At 46.1% G+C, this 17803-nt stretch overlaps 1 protein-coding gene across 7 annotated transcripts in view; it reads left to right on the plus strand.

The window, feature by feature from the left end:
- The window catches only part of TTC23 (tetratricopeptide repeat domain 23), a 53818-nt gene that overhangs the window by 9746 nt on the left and 26269 nt on the right, over nucleotides 1–17803 (plus strand). For all 7 annotated transcript variants that reach the window (XM_045196522.2, XM_045196518.2, XM_045196521.2 and 4 more), the window contains exons 4-6: nucleotides 414–564; nucleotides 745–870; nucleotides 10696–10873. In XM_045196522.2, coding sequence (XP_045052457.2) covers nucleotides 414–564; nucleotides 745–870; nucleotides 10696–10873 — 455 coding nt within the window. The remainder of the gene's footprint in view (nucleotides 1–413; nucleotides 565–744; nucleotides 871–10695; nucleotides 10874–17803) is intronic.

A 17803-nucleotide genomic window follows, 5' to 3' on the forward strand; every position in this document is an offset into this window, starting at 1 on the left:
CACAAAGCCAGGATTAAAATTCGTGAATATCTTATTTCCTGCCCAGAATGCCATGGTCCTTGTGTTCCATTTGTTCCTTTATCATTATTTAGAGCATATTTTGTATCTGATATTGGTGAGATTTCAAAGCTGTTCAATGCCTGCTTGTTCTATTTTATGTCCAAAAAAGGCCATTTTGGGGGGAAAAAAAACCCCACATTATCTTGAGTACTAGGTGTGGAAATTGCACCTTCAGTACTAGGTGTAAAACACGTCGGTTCTGACAGTCATGATAGTATTTCCTGTTGTCCCCACCCCATGTGTCGCCAGACAACAGGTGAAGGAGACCTCCCTAGATTCCCTGACCACGGGTGGCTCTGCCCTTGTCCACTGGGATGACAGGGAAGCTGAGACTCCTTTCTCCTCGTGCACAGGACTGGCACTCCAGGCCAGACAACACGCAGAAAAGGCCAAAGAAATCCTCGCCAACTCCATCGTGCCTCCCGGTAACGACAACACGGATGTTTTCCGCTGTTCCATCGAGCTCTTCCACACCACAGGGAGAGCCTTACTCGCCCTTCAAAAGTATCCTTTCGCCTCTACTTGCAAGTAGAAATACTGCTCCCATTACTTATATTTAATTCTCAAGGCCATACCTGAAGCTGACAGCTGACTTGGGAAGGGCAATGGGATGCGAGCAAGGGCCCAGGGTGCCAGGGTCCCAGCTTCTAGAAGCCGGGGTATGGTTTCCTGAACGCCACTCAGATTTAAGGAAGCTGCAGAGAACTTGACGAAAGCAGCGAGGCTTTCAAAGGAGCTGCTGCAATGCGGGAGGATTGTAGAGGAAGAGTGGGTGGAGATTCAATCACGGGTCAAGCTGTCCTTCGCACGGTAAGTTTCCCAGTTAGGGCTTTTTCTGCACATGGTGGCTTTTGTCGGAAGACTCTGTCTCCAGGCAGGGGGACTGGCTCCATGGTGCTGTGTCTGTGGTTTTTTCCTGCCGTGACAATATTTCGTGCTGCCCTGGCCCATCTCCATGTATCACTTGACAGTAAGTTTCCAGTGCCTCCCTCCCCCTGTTTCTCACTTTTTCCCACGCAGCGCTGGTTTTCCCTGTTGTCTGGGCCTCAGTTCATTGCCGCTGGCTGCTGCTCAGTGTTCCATAGAATGCTTTTGCCACACATACTTGGCCGTCCCCAGCTCCCTGCACCTGCAACGGTGCCGCCACGAATGTCCTGGCCCAGCTCCACTCATGTAGCTGAGGTAGACTTTTCCTGAGGTCTGTGCCCCAGTGGTAGGATCACGCGGTCACAGGGTACACTTGTAGTTCAAGTTCATTACACGCTGGCCGATGCTACTCCCATTCACACTCCCCCTCCCAGGAGAGGTGGGCTGCTGTTTTCTCACATCCCCAGCAGTGTCGGATGTTGTCCGTCTGTCTAACCTTTGCCCACTTGATGCATATAATGTGCTCTCCCATTATTTTTACATTTCTCTCATTAGTGACTTTGAGTACCTCCTTCTATCCTTCTTAGCCTTTTGGGATTCCTCTTCTCTGAGCAGCCTGTTAGTATTCTTTCTTATTTTTCTGGTGGGACTTCCTCTACTTTTCTTGTTTGATAATCAAGGTTTTATTGTGCATTATAAATTAGTGCTATTGCACGTATTTTCGTTTGTTGCCCATTTGTTAATTTTGTCTGTGGTCTTCCTCATGGCAGAGAAATTCTTAATTTTGCTGGAGTCCAAGTCATCAGTCTTCAGCCTAACGGTTCATTCTTTAGGAGTTGGTTTAGAAAGTCTTTCCCACCTAAATGTCAAAGATATTTTCCCAGGTGTCCCTATAAGTCCTGCCTGAAGTCTGTCCCACATATTTTAACACATAAAATTAAGCATTATCACTGACATTAAGTTCTAAGTGTCCATAACTCGGTGTATAGATTACCCTTGTGTATAAATTTATACACATATAAATTAGTGTATAAATCACATGACATGCGTTTCGGTTTGCAGATATGTGAGATTTTCCAGGGTGTTCAGATGTTATCTCTAAACTTATTATGTTATAGACAGAAGCATGTCTGTATGGTAGGGCCTCTGAAATTTACTTCCTCTCTGACCTAGTCCACAGTCAACTTTCGTGAAGGTTCCAAGTGAGCTATAAAAGAAATTGTATTCTTTACTCATCGTGTATAAGGTTTTACTAAGTCTGTCTTAGGGTGACCTTGTTAATTCTGGTATTCAAATTTATGTTTTTGTTTATCTCGTGCCAATTTCATAACATTCATTTTGAAGAGAAGCGTGCTTAAATTTTGACTTAACAATTGTTGGTCTGTCTAGAGCTGTCCATGGTTCTGCTAGTCCTGGCTTATACAGTCTGATATATTCTCTTGGGTGGGAGGATAAAACAGCAGCGTGTCTTCATAATCTGTTATTATATAGGTCAGTGTATATGGCCGTATGTTCCTTATATCTATGTCTATTTTGCCTGATCTTAAAATTGATAGTCTAGGTCTCTTTTGGTTTAAATTTTCCTAACATGTTTTTTTCATTCCTTAATTTTCAATCTTCCTCTTTTTTTTGTTTTAATTATTGATACATTTGAGTTTAAATTTCCTTTTCTCATACCAGTTTCATATTCCTTTCTTTCTCCTTTATTCCCCCCCCCCTTTTTTTTTTGCATAGTCAAATATTTTTATCATTTCTTATTCAGATCTATTAACTGGTAAGTTATACATTATTATACCTGTCGTCTAGTGAATACCACAGAATTTGCCAGTTATCCTAACCCTGACTCATTAGACTCCAATGTAAATTAGTCAGTAAGCCACTTTCTAGACAATGCAAGGGCCCATGAGCCTGTTAATTCTCTTTATCTTCTGCTTTGCACATGTTTTTCTGCATTGAAGTCACCATATATTTCATACCACAGAGAGGAAGAAGATGTTTGTAATACACGTAACTGACAAAGAGCTCGTAGCTAGAATCTGTAAAGAACTCCTACATGCCAATAAAACAAAGACAAACAACGGAATAGAAATTTGGCCAAGAGACCTCTCCCCAAACAAGCTTACCCACGGAGCCAATAAACGTTAAACAGTACTCCATCTCATCTGTCATCAGATAAATGAAGTTTAAAGTCATAGAGTCTTTTCCACTAGAATGGCTAGATTTTTTTTAAAAAAGACTGATAATGTCAAGTGTTGACAAAGATGTCATGCTCACCTATGCTTTCTCTTATGTTGTTGTTTAGAAAATATTTTGTATAACTACTTTAGAAAATTGGCTTGATCTACTACTATATTCGAGAGTTTGGCATACCCTGTTGCCCAGGAGAACCACTCCTAAATACACACCCAACAGAAATGCGGACACGTTCACCAAGAGACATAGCGAAGAATGCCCCAAAGTGCATTACCGGTAAAAGCCACAAATTGGAAACAACCTAAATGTTGATCCAAAGTAGAATGGATAAAATTGTGATATGTTCATCCAAAGAAAATGGTCCACGTACTCCTGTGCTTAATATCATGGATGACTCTCACAAACACAGCTTGTGAAAGAAGCCAGGCCCTAAAGAATTCATTCTGTATGGTTCCATTTATGTAATAGGAGGAGGGAGAGTAAAGATTGTACAAGTCTCCAGTCCAGAATTTCTCCCTTTCCAGAAGTAGGTCTATCTTGCATTGTAAAATAGGAAGTATGCCAATCAGAGGTCCAAGATCTGATAGTTGTTGCCATCTGTTAAGCTCTGACTAATGTTATTTGTGCTTAATGTTGAACAACGTTGCTACAAAATAGCGTAAATTGACTTCCTCCACCAGAATCTGGCACCTCCTCTGAGAGTGCTTTCCAAATGAGCAGTACCAAACCTTGCCAGCAGGTGGCGTGCCTTGTACGCATCTGTGCAGAATACCCTACATTTCACGTTCTCATCTGTCCTACAAAGTTACCTTCTGTTTAGCAGAGTTGTTTTAAACTTTGCTACTTTCTTTCCCATCCTGACTCTTCACCTTGACCCCATTACTGGAACTTGCATGTTTAAACTGATGGCTTTCATTCAATCACTTGGCTTTGTTCCCTCACTGAAGTGTGAATATTTTGCCCAAAATGATTTGCATTAGAAAATAATGACGCTTTGGTTTTGTGCTTTGCTGTAGTTACACTCACAACCACAACCACAAAGGCCTTTTCTTTTGCTAGGTCTTGGAGGTGGAAGGCCGGGATAGTTGCTCAGTCAGCTCTCCCGGGATTTGTGTTTCTCTTAAAAGGGTATCTTTTAGGTGCATCTTTCTCCATCTGCGTTGCCTTTTATGGTGCCTATCAGGCCAGGCCAGCTCCTCTCCTTGGGCTGCAGAGTGACTCACGCTCCGTGCCTTCCACCCCCAACTGTGGCCTGAAGCGTCCGTTGTCCCTTGTACCTGTCCACCTCTGTTCCAGCACCCACTTCATTTGGTTATTATGTATTAACTTTGGAGAGGGCCCACTCATGTATTCCTGTTCCCGCAGTTGTTTTAAATAGGGTCAAGAGAGTCACGAGCAAAAATGAGCAAATTCTTCCCCAGGGATGAGGATTATTTTCTCTCCTGGTGACTGATAGCTCGATCCCCAGAGACAGGCAGCTGCCTTTACATGTTGTCATGGTGTCATGGCCCGTGTGCACACACGATTGTTAGAATGATCTTTCTATGTGGCACAGTTGTGCCGAACCACGGAGATAGCCACTCCGCAACATGTGACCTGTCCACGTTTTGTCTTTGATGGCTGGTGTCATCTCTGCAGTCGTCCACAGCTTGCCCAGCGAGCACTTGGCCTGGCCTTGCTGTGCTGAACTCTCTCACCTGTGCCTGTCATAAAGAAACTTCCCTCACACCATCAACAGGACACTTCCCAGGTGGCTCTAAGGAATAGGACGTGCCATCACTGACTATGTGGGCTTTAGAGCCAGGTAACCCCGGGGTCAAGTCAGCGTCCACTTGTCCTCCCTGTTAAAGCGGGAACAATAGACCCTCCCTGTTGGTTGCATTGATGATGAAATGGACCCCACACTAAAGCGTCAGGGGACCCTACCTTGTAGGCTCTTTAAAAAGGAAATCAGTTATTGCCCTGGGCGGGTAGCGTAGTTGGTTAGAGTATCATCCATTTATGCCAAGGTTGCAAGTTCGATCCCTGGTCAGGGCACATACAAGCATCAACCAATGAGTGCACAGCTAAGTGGAACAACAGATCGACATTTCTCCCTGTCTCTCCCCTGCCCCACCCACCTCACTCCCTAAAAATCGATAAAGTAAAAAAGTACTTATTGTTGTCATCGGACATTCTGGTTAAACGTTATCCTTTCTATGATTTCATCCCGGAACTGATTTGGATTTTAAAGCATGCACTCACCTCCCATGAAGCCCCTGGCTTCAAAGACTGCCGCTGGCATGCCAAATTCTTCCCTGTATTTTTTTTCCTGTGACTGGAGAAGGCTGTTTTTGTCTTTGTGCGCATGGACCACCTAAGCTGATAAATCGGATAGTCCTAATGTTTCTTTTTTTAAGCTTGAGTTTGTTTCTTTACCTTGCTTTCTTTTGATCCATTGTGGATCAAAATGTGAATCACCACCAGGTTTGGAAAGTGATTCTAACACCAGCTTTCCAAAGAGGAAAGAAGATGGGGGGAGGTTTCTCCCTTACCCTGTACTACCTGGAAACAGGGAGAAGATAATAGGAAGAACAATGGCAAGTGGGACAGGATAGCCGCTGGCTGTGACCTCATTAGGATGGAATTTCATTTCTGTATGCGTCCCCACACAGCATTCCCTGTGGCTGTTACTGGGAATTTTGGGTGCTTCAGGAATAGCTTTCACTTTCCCATCTCACGGTCCTCCCTAAATGGTCCAGGCAGTAATCTCCACATCTCCCTTTTGCTTTCCAGGCTTAGTATGTATGTATGTATGTGTGTGTGTGTGTGTGTGTGTGTGTACGTATGTATTTTAGTTCATACCATCACCCGGAAGCCTTTGATCTCTTGGTTGCATCTCTATAGATGTGTCCCTTTAATGAATCACTTTGTCTGCTTTTAGCTTTCGGGACATAGAGGCTCTGACACATGGTCATATTTTCAAAGGCCCTGCTCCTCCCTGTCTCGCCCCTGGGAGATGCCCTGCTGCTCCCAGAAGAGGCGTCCCTGCTGTCAGCCCCTCCCGGGGGACACGGTGTGGCTGGAACACTCTGAGCCTGTTCACCAAAGAAGATTTGATTCTTCTGGCACACTTCCTCACCCTGTAGTCCTGGGGTTGAAGAGAGGCTCTTAACTTACATTAAGACTGATTTCTTTTTAAAAAATTATTTACTTTTAGAGAGAGGGGAAGGGAGGGAGAAAGAGAGGAAGAGAAACATCTAGCTATCAGGTGCCTCTTGCACGCCCCCTACTGGTACCCGGAATCAAACCTGCGACCTGGAGTGAGCATCGGTCCGCAGGCCGAAACTCAGTCCACTGAGCCACACCAGCCAGTGCTGATTTCTTTCTTTCTTTTAAAAAATCATTTATTTGTAATGTGGGGAAGCAGAAAAACCTCTGCAATGCCACAGGAGACTGCATTTGATTGTTGCACATTAAAAAAAAAACAAGACAGCCTTCATCCCTGCGAGGTCCTCCAAAGCCCATCTGAAATGAGATAGCATCTCGTCAGGTGCTGTGCAAAATGACTGTGGATATATTTTCACTCAATAAAATATGCTATGGTTTAAGTGCAGTCCCGCCAAACTAACATCCTGCCTCATTCTGCTGTTTGAAATTCTCTATCTTTTCACCTGCCTGGTGTTTCCTAAAGTGTTTGGATAGCTTTAGGATTGCACATGATGGGCTACTCCCAACGAATAAATCCTCGAAGCATCCAGCAGCGAGGCAGAGGTAAAAAGGAGAAAATGTCGCTTTCCCAACATTATATACGTGCAAATGCAGACAGACAAGATTCCCTAAATCTGACTGATGCTTTAAGTGAGCTGGTGATGGAGCTAAGACCACAATTCCATTATTTTCTGATAGAGTCCTGCCTCGATTCCTTTTTAAAAAAAAAAATTAAATATATTGTGAAGCTACAGTAATTTTGTTTTGTATCTGGCCTTTCCTTTGATGCGAACAGCGTGTTCTCAACGAGCTGCAGAAGCTCCCGAGATTGCATTAGCTCCCGAGCCCCCATTTCTGTCCATTTCTGTCTGCGGCATTGGCGCTAGGAACCCGGAATCACGTGCAATAGCCGCTTCCAAGGGCGAGGTGTAGGAAGTGCTTCATTCTTTGCAGAGTGTTGTGTTTGCTTGTCTTTTTAGCAGAATGTCTCAGGTATGTGTATGTATACACGCACACACACACACACACACGCATAGATATTGTTATGCTATGCTCATGAACACGTTCCCAAGCTTACCCAAACATTTCAGACAAATGGAAGCCTGTTATCCATCCTTTCCAAGCTTGCTTTCTTCCCCCCAACCCATTACAGGCAGTTAGGATGCTGAATTTAGTGTTTTTCATGCCTATGAATGTACACCTGTACCGTAAGAATATAGAATATTACTTTTCATTTATTTTAATTTAATTTATTTTTAGACAGAGGGGAAGGGAAGGAGAAAGAGAGGGAGAGAAACATCAATGTGCGGTTGCCTCTTACACACCCCTCACTGAGGACTTGGTTCGCAACCCAAGCATGTGCCCTGACTGGGAATCAAACCGGTGACCCTTTGGTTCACAGGCCGATGCTCAGTCCACTGAGCCACACCAGCTAGGGCAAGCTTTTCCTTTTTTTTTTTTTAAACTTTATATGTAGTTTGCTTCTTTTCATATTTCATTTGTATTTTTGAGTTGTATCCACATCAGTTGCTATGTGTAGCTCTAGTCTCTTCATTTTAAACCCCCATATTGTGCTTCATTCATCTGACTTCCCCTGACTTCATTATCCATTCTCACGGACATGGGGGTAAACACGGACGTGGTTTCCAAACTTTGCCTCTCCTACTCGTGATTTGCCTGATTGCTCTTATACATGGCCCTATACATGTGCAACGTCATCTCTGACCTGTGTGCCCAAGGATGGGACCACAGTCATAACACAGAATGAGAAGTGTGTCTGAATAGAGGGGCTCACAGGTCTGTGGGGGCACAGGGAGGGGCTCACAGAGGCACCCAGCTCAGTCTAGGGTGTCAGAGAACAGTGCCAGGGCCAAGATGAGGAAGCCAGGTGCCCAGGACACACCATTTAGGAGCCTATTCTTTACTTCCTTGGCGCATGCCTCATCCTTTATGAACAAGAGAAAGGAAAATGGTGATTTTTTTCCCCCCCTTCACTCAGATATCTGTGTCGCTGTCTGAGTTCTCTAGGCTAAACGACGTGGACAAAAACTGCCATCATTTGGAAAGTATGCAACTTTCTCTAGATTCTAGAGCAGAGGTTGGCAAACTTGTCCAGTCAAGGCCCAGTCAGTAAATATTTTAGGCTTCATAGGCCATGTGCAAAAGTTGCCATGGACGAGATGTCAATGAGTGGGCGTGACTGTGCCAATAAAACTGTATTTATAAAAACAGGGAGCAGGTTTGGCCCACAGGCCATAGTTTGCTGACTTCCGTTTTCAAGTACACCATCTTTGTCTACCAGGAACCTAATTCTTTGGCGAAGTGATTTTGTTGCCAACCACATGTTTCAGAGCTTCTTTCTATCACCAAAGAGGCTAGCAGGTTTTTCTCTCTAGAAATAAAATACGATGCTTACAAAGCTAGTTATTGCATTGGAAGCTTGTTAAGAGTCAGGAGGCAGGTCCAGTACTATGAGGTCACCTATTCTGCTCTTCCTTTGCAAGAGTAGGGTTGTTGCAAGCTACCTGCCTGGTCTAGGAACCTAGCCCTGATCTCTTTCTGTGTTTTTAACCTCTTTAAATACAGAAGATGCCCCAGCTCATAACATCTTCAGTCAGCCTTTGATTTCATGGTGGCCACCTGACCCACAAAGGTGAGAAGTGCCTTTACTTCTGCCAGCCCTTGCTTTGACATTTCCCGAAGAGCAGGGTTCATCGTGAAAAATATTCAGTGCTTGAGTTGAAAACAAGACCCGTTTTTTGTGGGGGCTACCAGGCACTGTCTCACGTTGCATCTCAATTCACCCGTGGGCAGTTTGGGAATTGTGAGGCCTTTTCCTAGCCTTCGTTCTGGGGGGAGGGCAACGGGGAGCAAGGATTGAGGTCTTTCGTTATGAACTTTGTCCATAAAATTTTTCCAGCAAAAAAAAAAAACAAAGTTTCTAGTAGTCTTAGTCAATATTTTGGAGAAGATGGTTTTTAAATGTCTTTTCTTGTGCTTGCTGAGATACATTTTTTATATGGGAGTCCTGTCTTAGGAAGCTACAAGAATTATTTTTGCCACTGCCCCCTTTACTTAAAATTTTTAAATGAACATTTTTCTGATGTAGAAGTAATAGAGTTTTATAGAAGAAACTTTAGAAAGCGTAAACAGGTAAAATTACAACCGGCATCTTACAGATAACTATTGCTAGCATCTTACTGACCATTAACATATCTCTTTATGCTTTTGTGTACATATAGATGAGATATAAAATTTTTACATGCATGAGATATTATACAAGGTATTTTTGTAGTTTGCCTTTTCGCTGAAGAATATATAGTGGGTATACATTTATGCCGATAAGTATGGATCAACCTTAACTTTAATGGCTAAGTGGCCATCCACGGTATGGGCGTATTTACTGTAACCTGTTTGGATGATTGCTTACTGGTGTGTTCTAAGTGCTTGGGACTTCTCCCCTATGACAAAGAATGCGTAGGTAAACATTCCTACATAGATAGCTTCTTGTCTCGCCAGAGTGTCTCCTCAAGGTAAACTATTATTAAGTGTAATTAGTAGGAATATGTGTGTACATATCTACATAAAATTTTGATACAGAAAACTTTATGCCCATATTATATTCTCCCCAACAGTTAATGAGAGTGCTTCATACCCTCCTCAATAATAGGAAATTTTTGTAATTTCTCAACAGCTCAGTTATCAGCATCTTGGAATCCCTTATGGTGGCTGTTGTTGTTTTGTTACGTGTTTTATATTTTTTAAACCAACACCTACGTAACATTTACTATGAATATTAACTAATTTAATCTTCACAATAATCCAATGACGTGGACACTGTTATTAATCTTAAGCTCAGGTGAAGAAATGGTTAAGCAACTCGAAGCTCATACAGCTAGTAAGTGGTGGAGGCGGGATTTGAACCTTACTCATTATTCCAAAGTCCATCCTCTTCACCGCTATGCCTTTTGGAGGAAAAAAGTCTTAGCTGCCTAGGAGACAAACTGGACAACAGGGATCAGAGAGCCAAATCCTCACCACCAGACCACCTGCATTTTCTTCTTTTTTAATCTTCATGTCTCCAAGGGGCTTATCATGGAGCTCTTCTTCTTCTTCTTTCTTTAAAGATTTTATCTATTTATTTTTAGAGAGAGGGGAAGGGAGGGAGAAAGAGAGGGAGAGAAACATCAACGTGTGGTTGCCTCTTGTGCGCCCCCTACTGGGGACCTGGCCCGCAACTCAGGCATGTGCTCTGACTGAGAAGCGAACCAGCAATTCTTGGGTTCTCAGGCCTGTGCTCAACCCACTGAGCCGCACCAATCAGGGCTGCATTTTCAATATTTTCTATTTTAACTATTCTAAAAATAAATCACTTTGATTTCTTAGGATGTATCAAGGTCAGAAGAAATCAAAAGAAGCTCTGCCCCACTACCAAGAGGCTTTAGAATATACTGAGATGAGTAAAGGGGAAAAAAGTCTCGAATGTGTGCCAGTACTGAGGGAGCTGGCAGGTGCAGAACAAGCCCTGAAACAGCACGACGCAGCCATCAACCATCTCTTACAGGTAAGCGGCAACCTACCCATCACCAAAGCTGTTCTAGACCCAAGGCTTTTCATAAACACAAGTGACATAGCAGCTCTGAGAATGCCTGGAATGGCTTTGCTATTTGCACTGATAAGTAGAGCCCATGGCCTGGGGTAGATGTTCAGCAAGCATCCTTGTACAGACGGCCCAGTGGGTGCAGGTGGGATACTGGTCCTCCGTTTCCAGGTGCGCATTCCACAGACAGCCCGCGAGTCCCTGAAGATGGCGTTTTGCATAGTAGGTGCATGATCTACACTTCTGTTATTGAACCGGTTAGGGTTCTTTTCCACTACATGCTAAAATCTTGGCCCAAAACTGCTTACAGTTGGCATCTGTTAGCTGCTGCTCTACTTTGCCTTCATGCGGTTGCTCTGTGACCGTGTCGTCAGGGTGTGCCAGGGAAAACAGGAGCGATTGATAGAGCATGCCTGGACAGAGAGATGATTTTAAGGACTTGGCTCACGTGATCACAGGGGCTGGCAGGCCGGAAACCCACAAGGGAGTCAGGCCAGCTGCAACGCAAGCCAGAAGACACAGTCTCGAGGGAGAATCCCTTCTTTGTGAAACCTCTTCTTTTTGCTCGTTAGGCCTTTAACTCCTGTTGTTGTGGGTGATGTGATGTCCTTTACTCAAAGTCTGCGGACTGCAAATGTTCATCTCTGCTGCAGGACACATTCCCGGCAACGTCTGGACCTGCGTTTGCCTTAACAGTGGGGCGCTATAGCCTAGCCGAGCTGACCCACAGAATTACCCATCGCAGGGAGTTTGAGGTTTTTGTATGGGGTCATCGGCTAAAGCACATTTTAGATCGTTTTCTAGGAGAATTCTTTCCTGTAAAAGTTGTAAAATATAGACTAATTCATGCCTGTTATTTTCCAATGAGATACAATGGCATGGTACTGAGAGTTCTTTGTGGTTATTTTAAAATTTATCTGACTTTTATATTCCCACCCATAGGTTATTAGAGTGTCCCATTCCATCACTTTATCTGGATTCTCTCTCTTAAATATTACTACCACCCTGTGACATATTATTATTTCCAGTTTATAGACAGGGAAGGTCAAGTATGGGAAAAGTTGAATGATAGGCCCAGGGGTACCATTCATGCCAATCAATGGCATAACCCAGACTCAAACTGAGTATGTTTTAGAAAAATTATGTTTTACAAAAATTTAGAGAATGGGTTGGGGAGGAAGTGCTGGAGTGAAAGTGGAGGGACCAGCCAGGAGGCTGTTGAAGGGGACAGTGGCTTGAACTAGGATGCTGATGGGGTGGTGAGGAGAAGCAGGTGGATCATGCAGAGACATGGGAGGTGGAACGGGTGAGACACGGACACTGATTGGATGTGGGCACAAGAGGGAGGGGGAAGGGGCAAAGATGACTCCTGGTTTTCCGGCCTGAACAACTGAGCGGATATTCATGGCCTTTACAGTGGGGGAGCGTGTGGTACCGGGTGGTGGAGGGATGGCGAGCGCAGGTGGTGAGGGTGAGGCCAGGCTGCCGCCGGGAAGGCAGACAAGTGGATACATGAGTTAATATTCGTAAAGCGCTTAGCACAGTGCCTGAAACACCGTGGCACCTGGGAATTTTTTTAAAATTTCCCTTTCCTTTGCTCTTCTTTCTTTTCTTTTGTTTCACTGCTGACCTGGCTGTGGGAAACACGGGGGCAATGGTAAGGGTGGAAACATGATTGTAGAGTGAGGTCATAGATGTAGGCGCCTGGTCCCAAAAGTGATAGGGGGTGAGGAAGCCTGGCCAGGCCGAGGCAGGAACACATGCCTAGGCCTGAAGGTCAGACAGAGCTCCACGTTCAGGGCACCACGAGGTTTTGAATCTTAGGGGTGTTCTGTATCCAGGTGAGGGAGGAATTCACTCATTTGCATCGTGTTTGTCAAGTTGGATAGGTTGTCTGTTTTTGAGGTTCAGAAAACTGAGAGTATCAACACATACTTGCTGATTATTATTGAAGAGATTGCTTGGGGAAGTCAAAATATCTTTGGCTCTGAAATCAGAAGATCTGAGTTAGAGTTCAGAGTCTTCTGTTTGATTGTGCAAGTCACTTAACCTCTCAAGAAAAGAAAAAAGAGCCCTGGCTGGTGAAGCTCAGTGGATTGAGTGTTGGCCTATGAACCAAAGGGTTGCCAGTTCGATTCCCAGTCAGGGCACATGCCTGGGTTGTGGGCCAGGTCCCCAGTAGGGGGCACGGGATAGGCAACCACACATTGATGTTTCTCTCCCTCTGTTTCTCCCTCTCTTCCCCTCTCTCTAAAAACAAATAAATAAAATCTAAAAGAAAAGAAAAAAAAGACCCTATCCACTTCACAGAACCACTCAAAGGTTCAAGACAGAAAGTGCATTGTGAACCATTGGGCATGTTCCCAGTACAAGCTACTTTTATTTATTAACGCTCATTATTAAACACTTATCAAGGCTACCCTTTTCTTTAGGAGGCTTACCTAAGGCTCAGAAGGGTTCCGTGTACCCACAGCTCCTCGGGGGAGCTCATGTCGAAAAGCCATCTATTAAGCACACTCAAAGAGAAGGGGTTTTATTAGTTCCCATCTTGTTTTCCACCCCGCATTCTTTTGGAGTGAGAGAAACACCCAGAGAGAAAAGACCTTTCATTTTCTGAAGAATGTAGAGAAGTTCCAAAGTATTTTAGGAACTGACCCATTAAAATGGAGAAAAATAAAAGCGAGCCCCACTGAGCCACCCTGGGGGAAGGCAGCCGTCCCAGGGACGGATCACAGAGCTGCTGTGGCCCATCGGTGCCTCGGTGCCTCGGCAGCTGGGGGCTGTGAGAAAGCCACACCAATGGGATTGTTCCTGAAACTCCCCCTGGCAGCTCTCGGCAGGGGAACTGTATTTTCCTGTCCAAAAGAAAAATCGCAGGATTTTGTCCCTGGGAGCCAGAGCGTCGTTTGAGGGGGGAGGGTGTTTTCGGGGGGTATACATTAACACCTTGCTGGCTTGTGGGCCCTTTTCACAACTCCGGCGCTTGAATTGCATCTCTCTCTCTTTGCTGTTTGCCCAGCCGCGCTGCTGCTGCTGCTGCTGCTCAGAAGTTCCCAAGTTTAGGGAATTCTGATTGGCAAAGCGTAATGAAACACTTTAGCCTGTCCGTTACTCTGCCAAAGACTCGGAGGTCAGGAAATCCTGATGCAGGTTCCTGCTCTGGGCGTGTCCTTGGCCGTGGCCAGGCCCAGACCACGGCTGGTAGCTGCTCACCCCTGGCTCCAGGCAGGTGCAGGCTGCTCAGCAGATGGCAGCGCTTCTGATTGGTTCCTGTCCACCGCTGTGTGTTTGCTGGAACGTGCTAGTGTTAATTTCAAAATCTCTGAGAATATCAGCCTCTTTTTTTTTTTTAATTAGAAAAGATGCAGAGTACAATTATGTTGTTATGCATTATGAAAATATTCTAAGAATGACATCATCCAGGTTCCATAGTATTTCTCTTTAAGCAATAACTAACATTATTTCTTTATATGTATACAAAAAAATGTCAAGCCTTACAGAAAAACACAAAGGCATGAGTTACCAGCTCAGCCGTTCCAGGCCTCTCCTCCCGGAAGCAGCTGATACTGACCAGTGTAGCATCTTTCCTGGGTGCATGTGCAGACTAAGAGGCAGACAGAGAAGGAGAAAGAAAGAAAGATTGATTCATTTCACAGCACAAAATTGAAAAACTCGGTGACGAAATACAAGCAAGTCCAAAAATAGTTGTCAAAGTGGGGAAAATACAGAAGAGTTCTAAGAAAATCTGTAACCCAGCTCTGTATAATTACGGGCAAGAGACAAGCACCGATAACGGAGAGCAGCAGAGACACAAAAGGCCAGCAACCCCACAAAAATAGTCCTCAGCCTCGTTCGTTAGTGAAGAAATATCATGGAACCTAGGAGATGCCGTTGTTCACCTACCCGTGAGCAAAATGAGGAAGTTCGACGGTGCCCCGCGATGGCACGGGTGTGGGGAAGCCGGCATCCTCTGCCCTGCTGGTAGGAGCGGGGATTGGCGCCACGCTGGGGGATAGCAATCACATCCTCTCTCCAGTTTTAAAATGCAGTGATCCTTCGGCTCACCAGTGTCAGAAACTTTCCTAACAGATGGCTGTGTGCGAGGGTGCCAAGCCCTTGGGCAGCGAAACAGTGTCGTTGGCAGTAGTAAAAAATTAGAAATACCCTCTACTCCATTCACAGGGGACTGGCTATGAAATGATGCTGGAATACTCCAGAGCAGGGTGTCTAACCCATGCCCTGCTGGCCGCCTGCGGCTCGGGATGGCGGTGAATGCGGCCTGACACAACATCATACATTTACTTAAAACATGAGATTTTTTTGTTTGTGATTACATGTCGCAATGTCTCTAATGTGGGGCCCAAGACAACTCTTCTTCTCCCAGTGTGGACCAGAGCTGCCAAAAGGTGGAACACCCCTGCGAGCCACTAAGGAGAAGGGGTGGCTGCCTATGATCCGACATGACGGATGTTCAGAGTGTACTGTTAATTTCAAAAGCCGGATGTGGGCCAGAATGCTCTTTCAGTCTGTAACAGCTGGTGGAACTCCACACCGTGACGGGCTCTGGGACTGTGACGGAAGGTTCAGGTGTCAGCGGCCCTGCCCGCAAGGAGCAGCCTAGTGAGTGAGAGAGGCCTTAGTTGGATAATCACGCAGGCGAACCTCAAACTCCAACCGCCACATGTGCCACAGGGAGCGAAATACAAGGTGCTGGCGCTCCCAGCAGGGCCTTCTGGCCTGGTGTGGGATCCCACAGGGGTTGATAAGGAGACACCCCAAAGGTGGAAGGGAGGCGAGAGGAGCCCAGAGGGCAAGGGGGACGATGGAACTGAGACAAGGGTGGGGCTGGGTTGTGACTCCATGTGTGTGCATGTGTCAGAGCATGTATGGATCTCCGAATCTAAACATACAGTTCGGTTTTAAGAAAGCACGCACTTGCCACTACAAGAGAGGGAACATACCAGCCCCCCAGCACATCTATTTTGGCGCTAACCTTACAGAGAGAGAGGAGGGCCTTTCCTCTCCAGCCCTTTGGAGGAGCTAAAATTGACAGCTGGAGAGCGGCCAGTGAGGACTTTCTCTGACTATTAAAAGAAACTGGCTCAGCCCAGGGCCCTGAGAACTCAGTTTTCCAATGGCTCATACACCCAGTGAGTTCCCTTTCATCTGCTCCCCCTGGGATTCCCAGCCCCTCTTTCTCTTAGCCAAGCTCCCGCCTCCTCCAGCTGCCCCACACCCCCTGTGGTGTGTGCAGCCACGAAAGGCTTCCCCATTGGGCAGAGATGGGACAGGAAAGGAAGTGGTACCCTTGGCCTGCAGCATGACCCGATCTTGTACGAGGGCGTCAGCTCTGAGCTTGGGCAGGGCTGAGAGCGGAAGCTACATGGCTTCACAGCTGGTTTGTTATAAAGAAACAGCAAGCTCACACCTCGCAGTGACCAGCGGACTTGAACTTCTGTCCAATTAAGGCACAGCTTTGAATCAGAGCAGGAAGCCAGGCCCGTGGTGGGAGGCGCCTTAATGTCTGCTGCATCCACCACCCGCTGCCTGATTCCCCTCTGGGGCGTCCCTCTCCAGTTAGTTCCCAGAAGCTGCTCAGGTAGCCAGCCACATGTTGTCAGCTCACCCTCCCCCACGCCCGGCCCACTCCATTGGGGGGCCAAGTCTACTGTTTAGCAACCCTGACTCTTAAAATAGTGATTCATTGCATCGATCAGAAAGTCATCCTTCTGTAACACTGACCCTCTTCCTCACCAGCTGTCGGACTAGACAGGCCTGCGATGTGGAGTCACAGGCCTCAGTGCGAACCTGTGTTCTGCCACCATGCAACCTGCAGCCGGTTGCTGAACCTCCTTGGGGCTTCACTGCCCCTCGGGAAATTGGGCCATTTTCCCTGTTACTGGTCACTTTGAGATGAAGCAGGCTGGTGCATGTCATTCACACAGCACCATGCCTGGCAAAACGTAGGTGCCTAACCTGTGTGAGGTGCCTCCCTCTTGCCCTCCCTCCCTCTGCTAGCCCTCAGCTTGACAAAGAGGTCCCGGCTGCCGCTCAGTGGAAGACTTCTGTTGTCCTCCTCATGAGACTCGGTTTTGGTCTATTCTTAATGTACCTTGAGCTACTCACGCCCTCTGCACTTTGCTGTGGGAGAGATTTCCCTCCAGAGCAGAGATCCCCTCGTTGTCACCAAGTGGGGGAAAAGAAATGTAGCCCACCCTCCCACCAAGAGCTGGGGAACCCCTCCGAGCCCTCCCAGCAGTTTAAGTGCAGCGTGCACACGATGGAGTCTGCCTGCATAGATAGAAACACCCTTAGTGCTAGGCATCAGGTTTTCTCTTCAAGAATGATTGCGCATTCCACCCTGGCTGCTGTGGCTCAGTGGATTGAGCGCCAGCCTGTGAACCAAAGTGTTGCTGGTTCGATTCCCAGTCAGGGCACATGCCTAGGTTGCAGGCCTGGTCCCTAGCAGGGGGTGTGCTAGAGGCAACCATACACTGATGTTTCTCTCCCTCTCTCCCTCCCTTACCCTCTCTCCAAAAACAAGTAACTTTTTTTTAAAAAAAGAGAACCGTTGCCCATTTTACAAATGCAAGGGGACGGGGGGACGGGCCCAGTTAGATATGAGGCCGCCAGCTCTGGCTCTGGCTGCATCTAATGACAGCAGCTCAGGTGCCAGGGACTGGCTGGTCTCCCCCAGAAGCGCCCAGTGGGACCAGGATGCAGCAGCTGCCCTGTACCTTGGCAGACCTTGAGGAGCTTGGTCTCTTGAATGAGGTTTTCTAAAATAATGACCTTGCTCTGTATGGTTTTTAGAGATTTCAATGGATCTTTTTTGGTTTTGCTTTTAACCAAATACAACACACCAGCAGGATGAAGATGACAGTTGATAAACAT

The sequence above is a fragment of the Desmodus rotundus genome, chromosome 10 (genome assembly GCF_022682495.2).
Source record: "Desmodus rotundus isolate HL8 chromosome 10, HLdesRot8A.1, whole genome shotgun sequence".
Classification (NCBI taxonomy): Eukaryota; Metazoa; Chordata; class Mammalia; order Chiroptera; family Phyllostomidae; genus Desmodus; species Desmodus rotundus.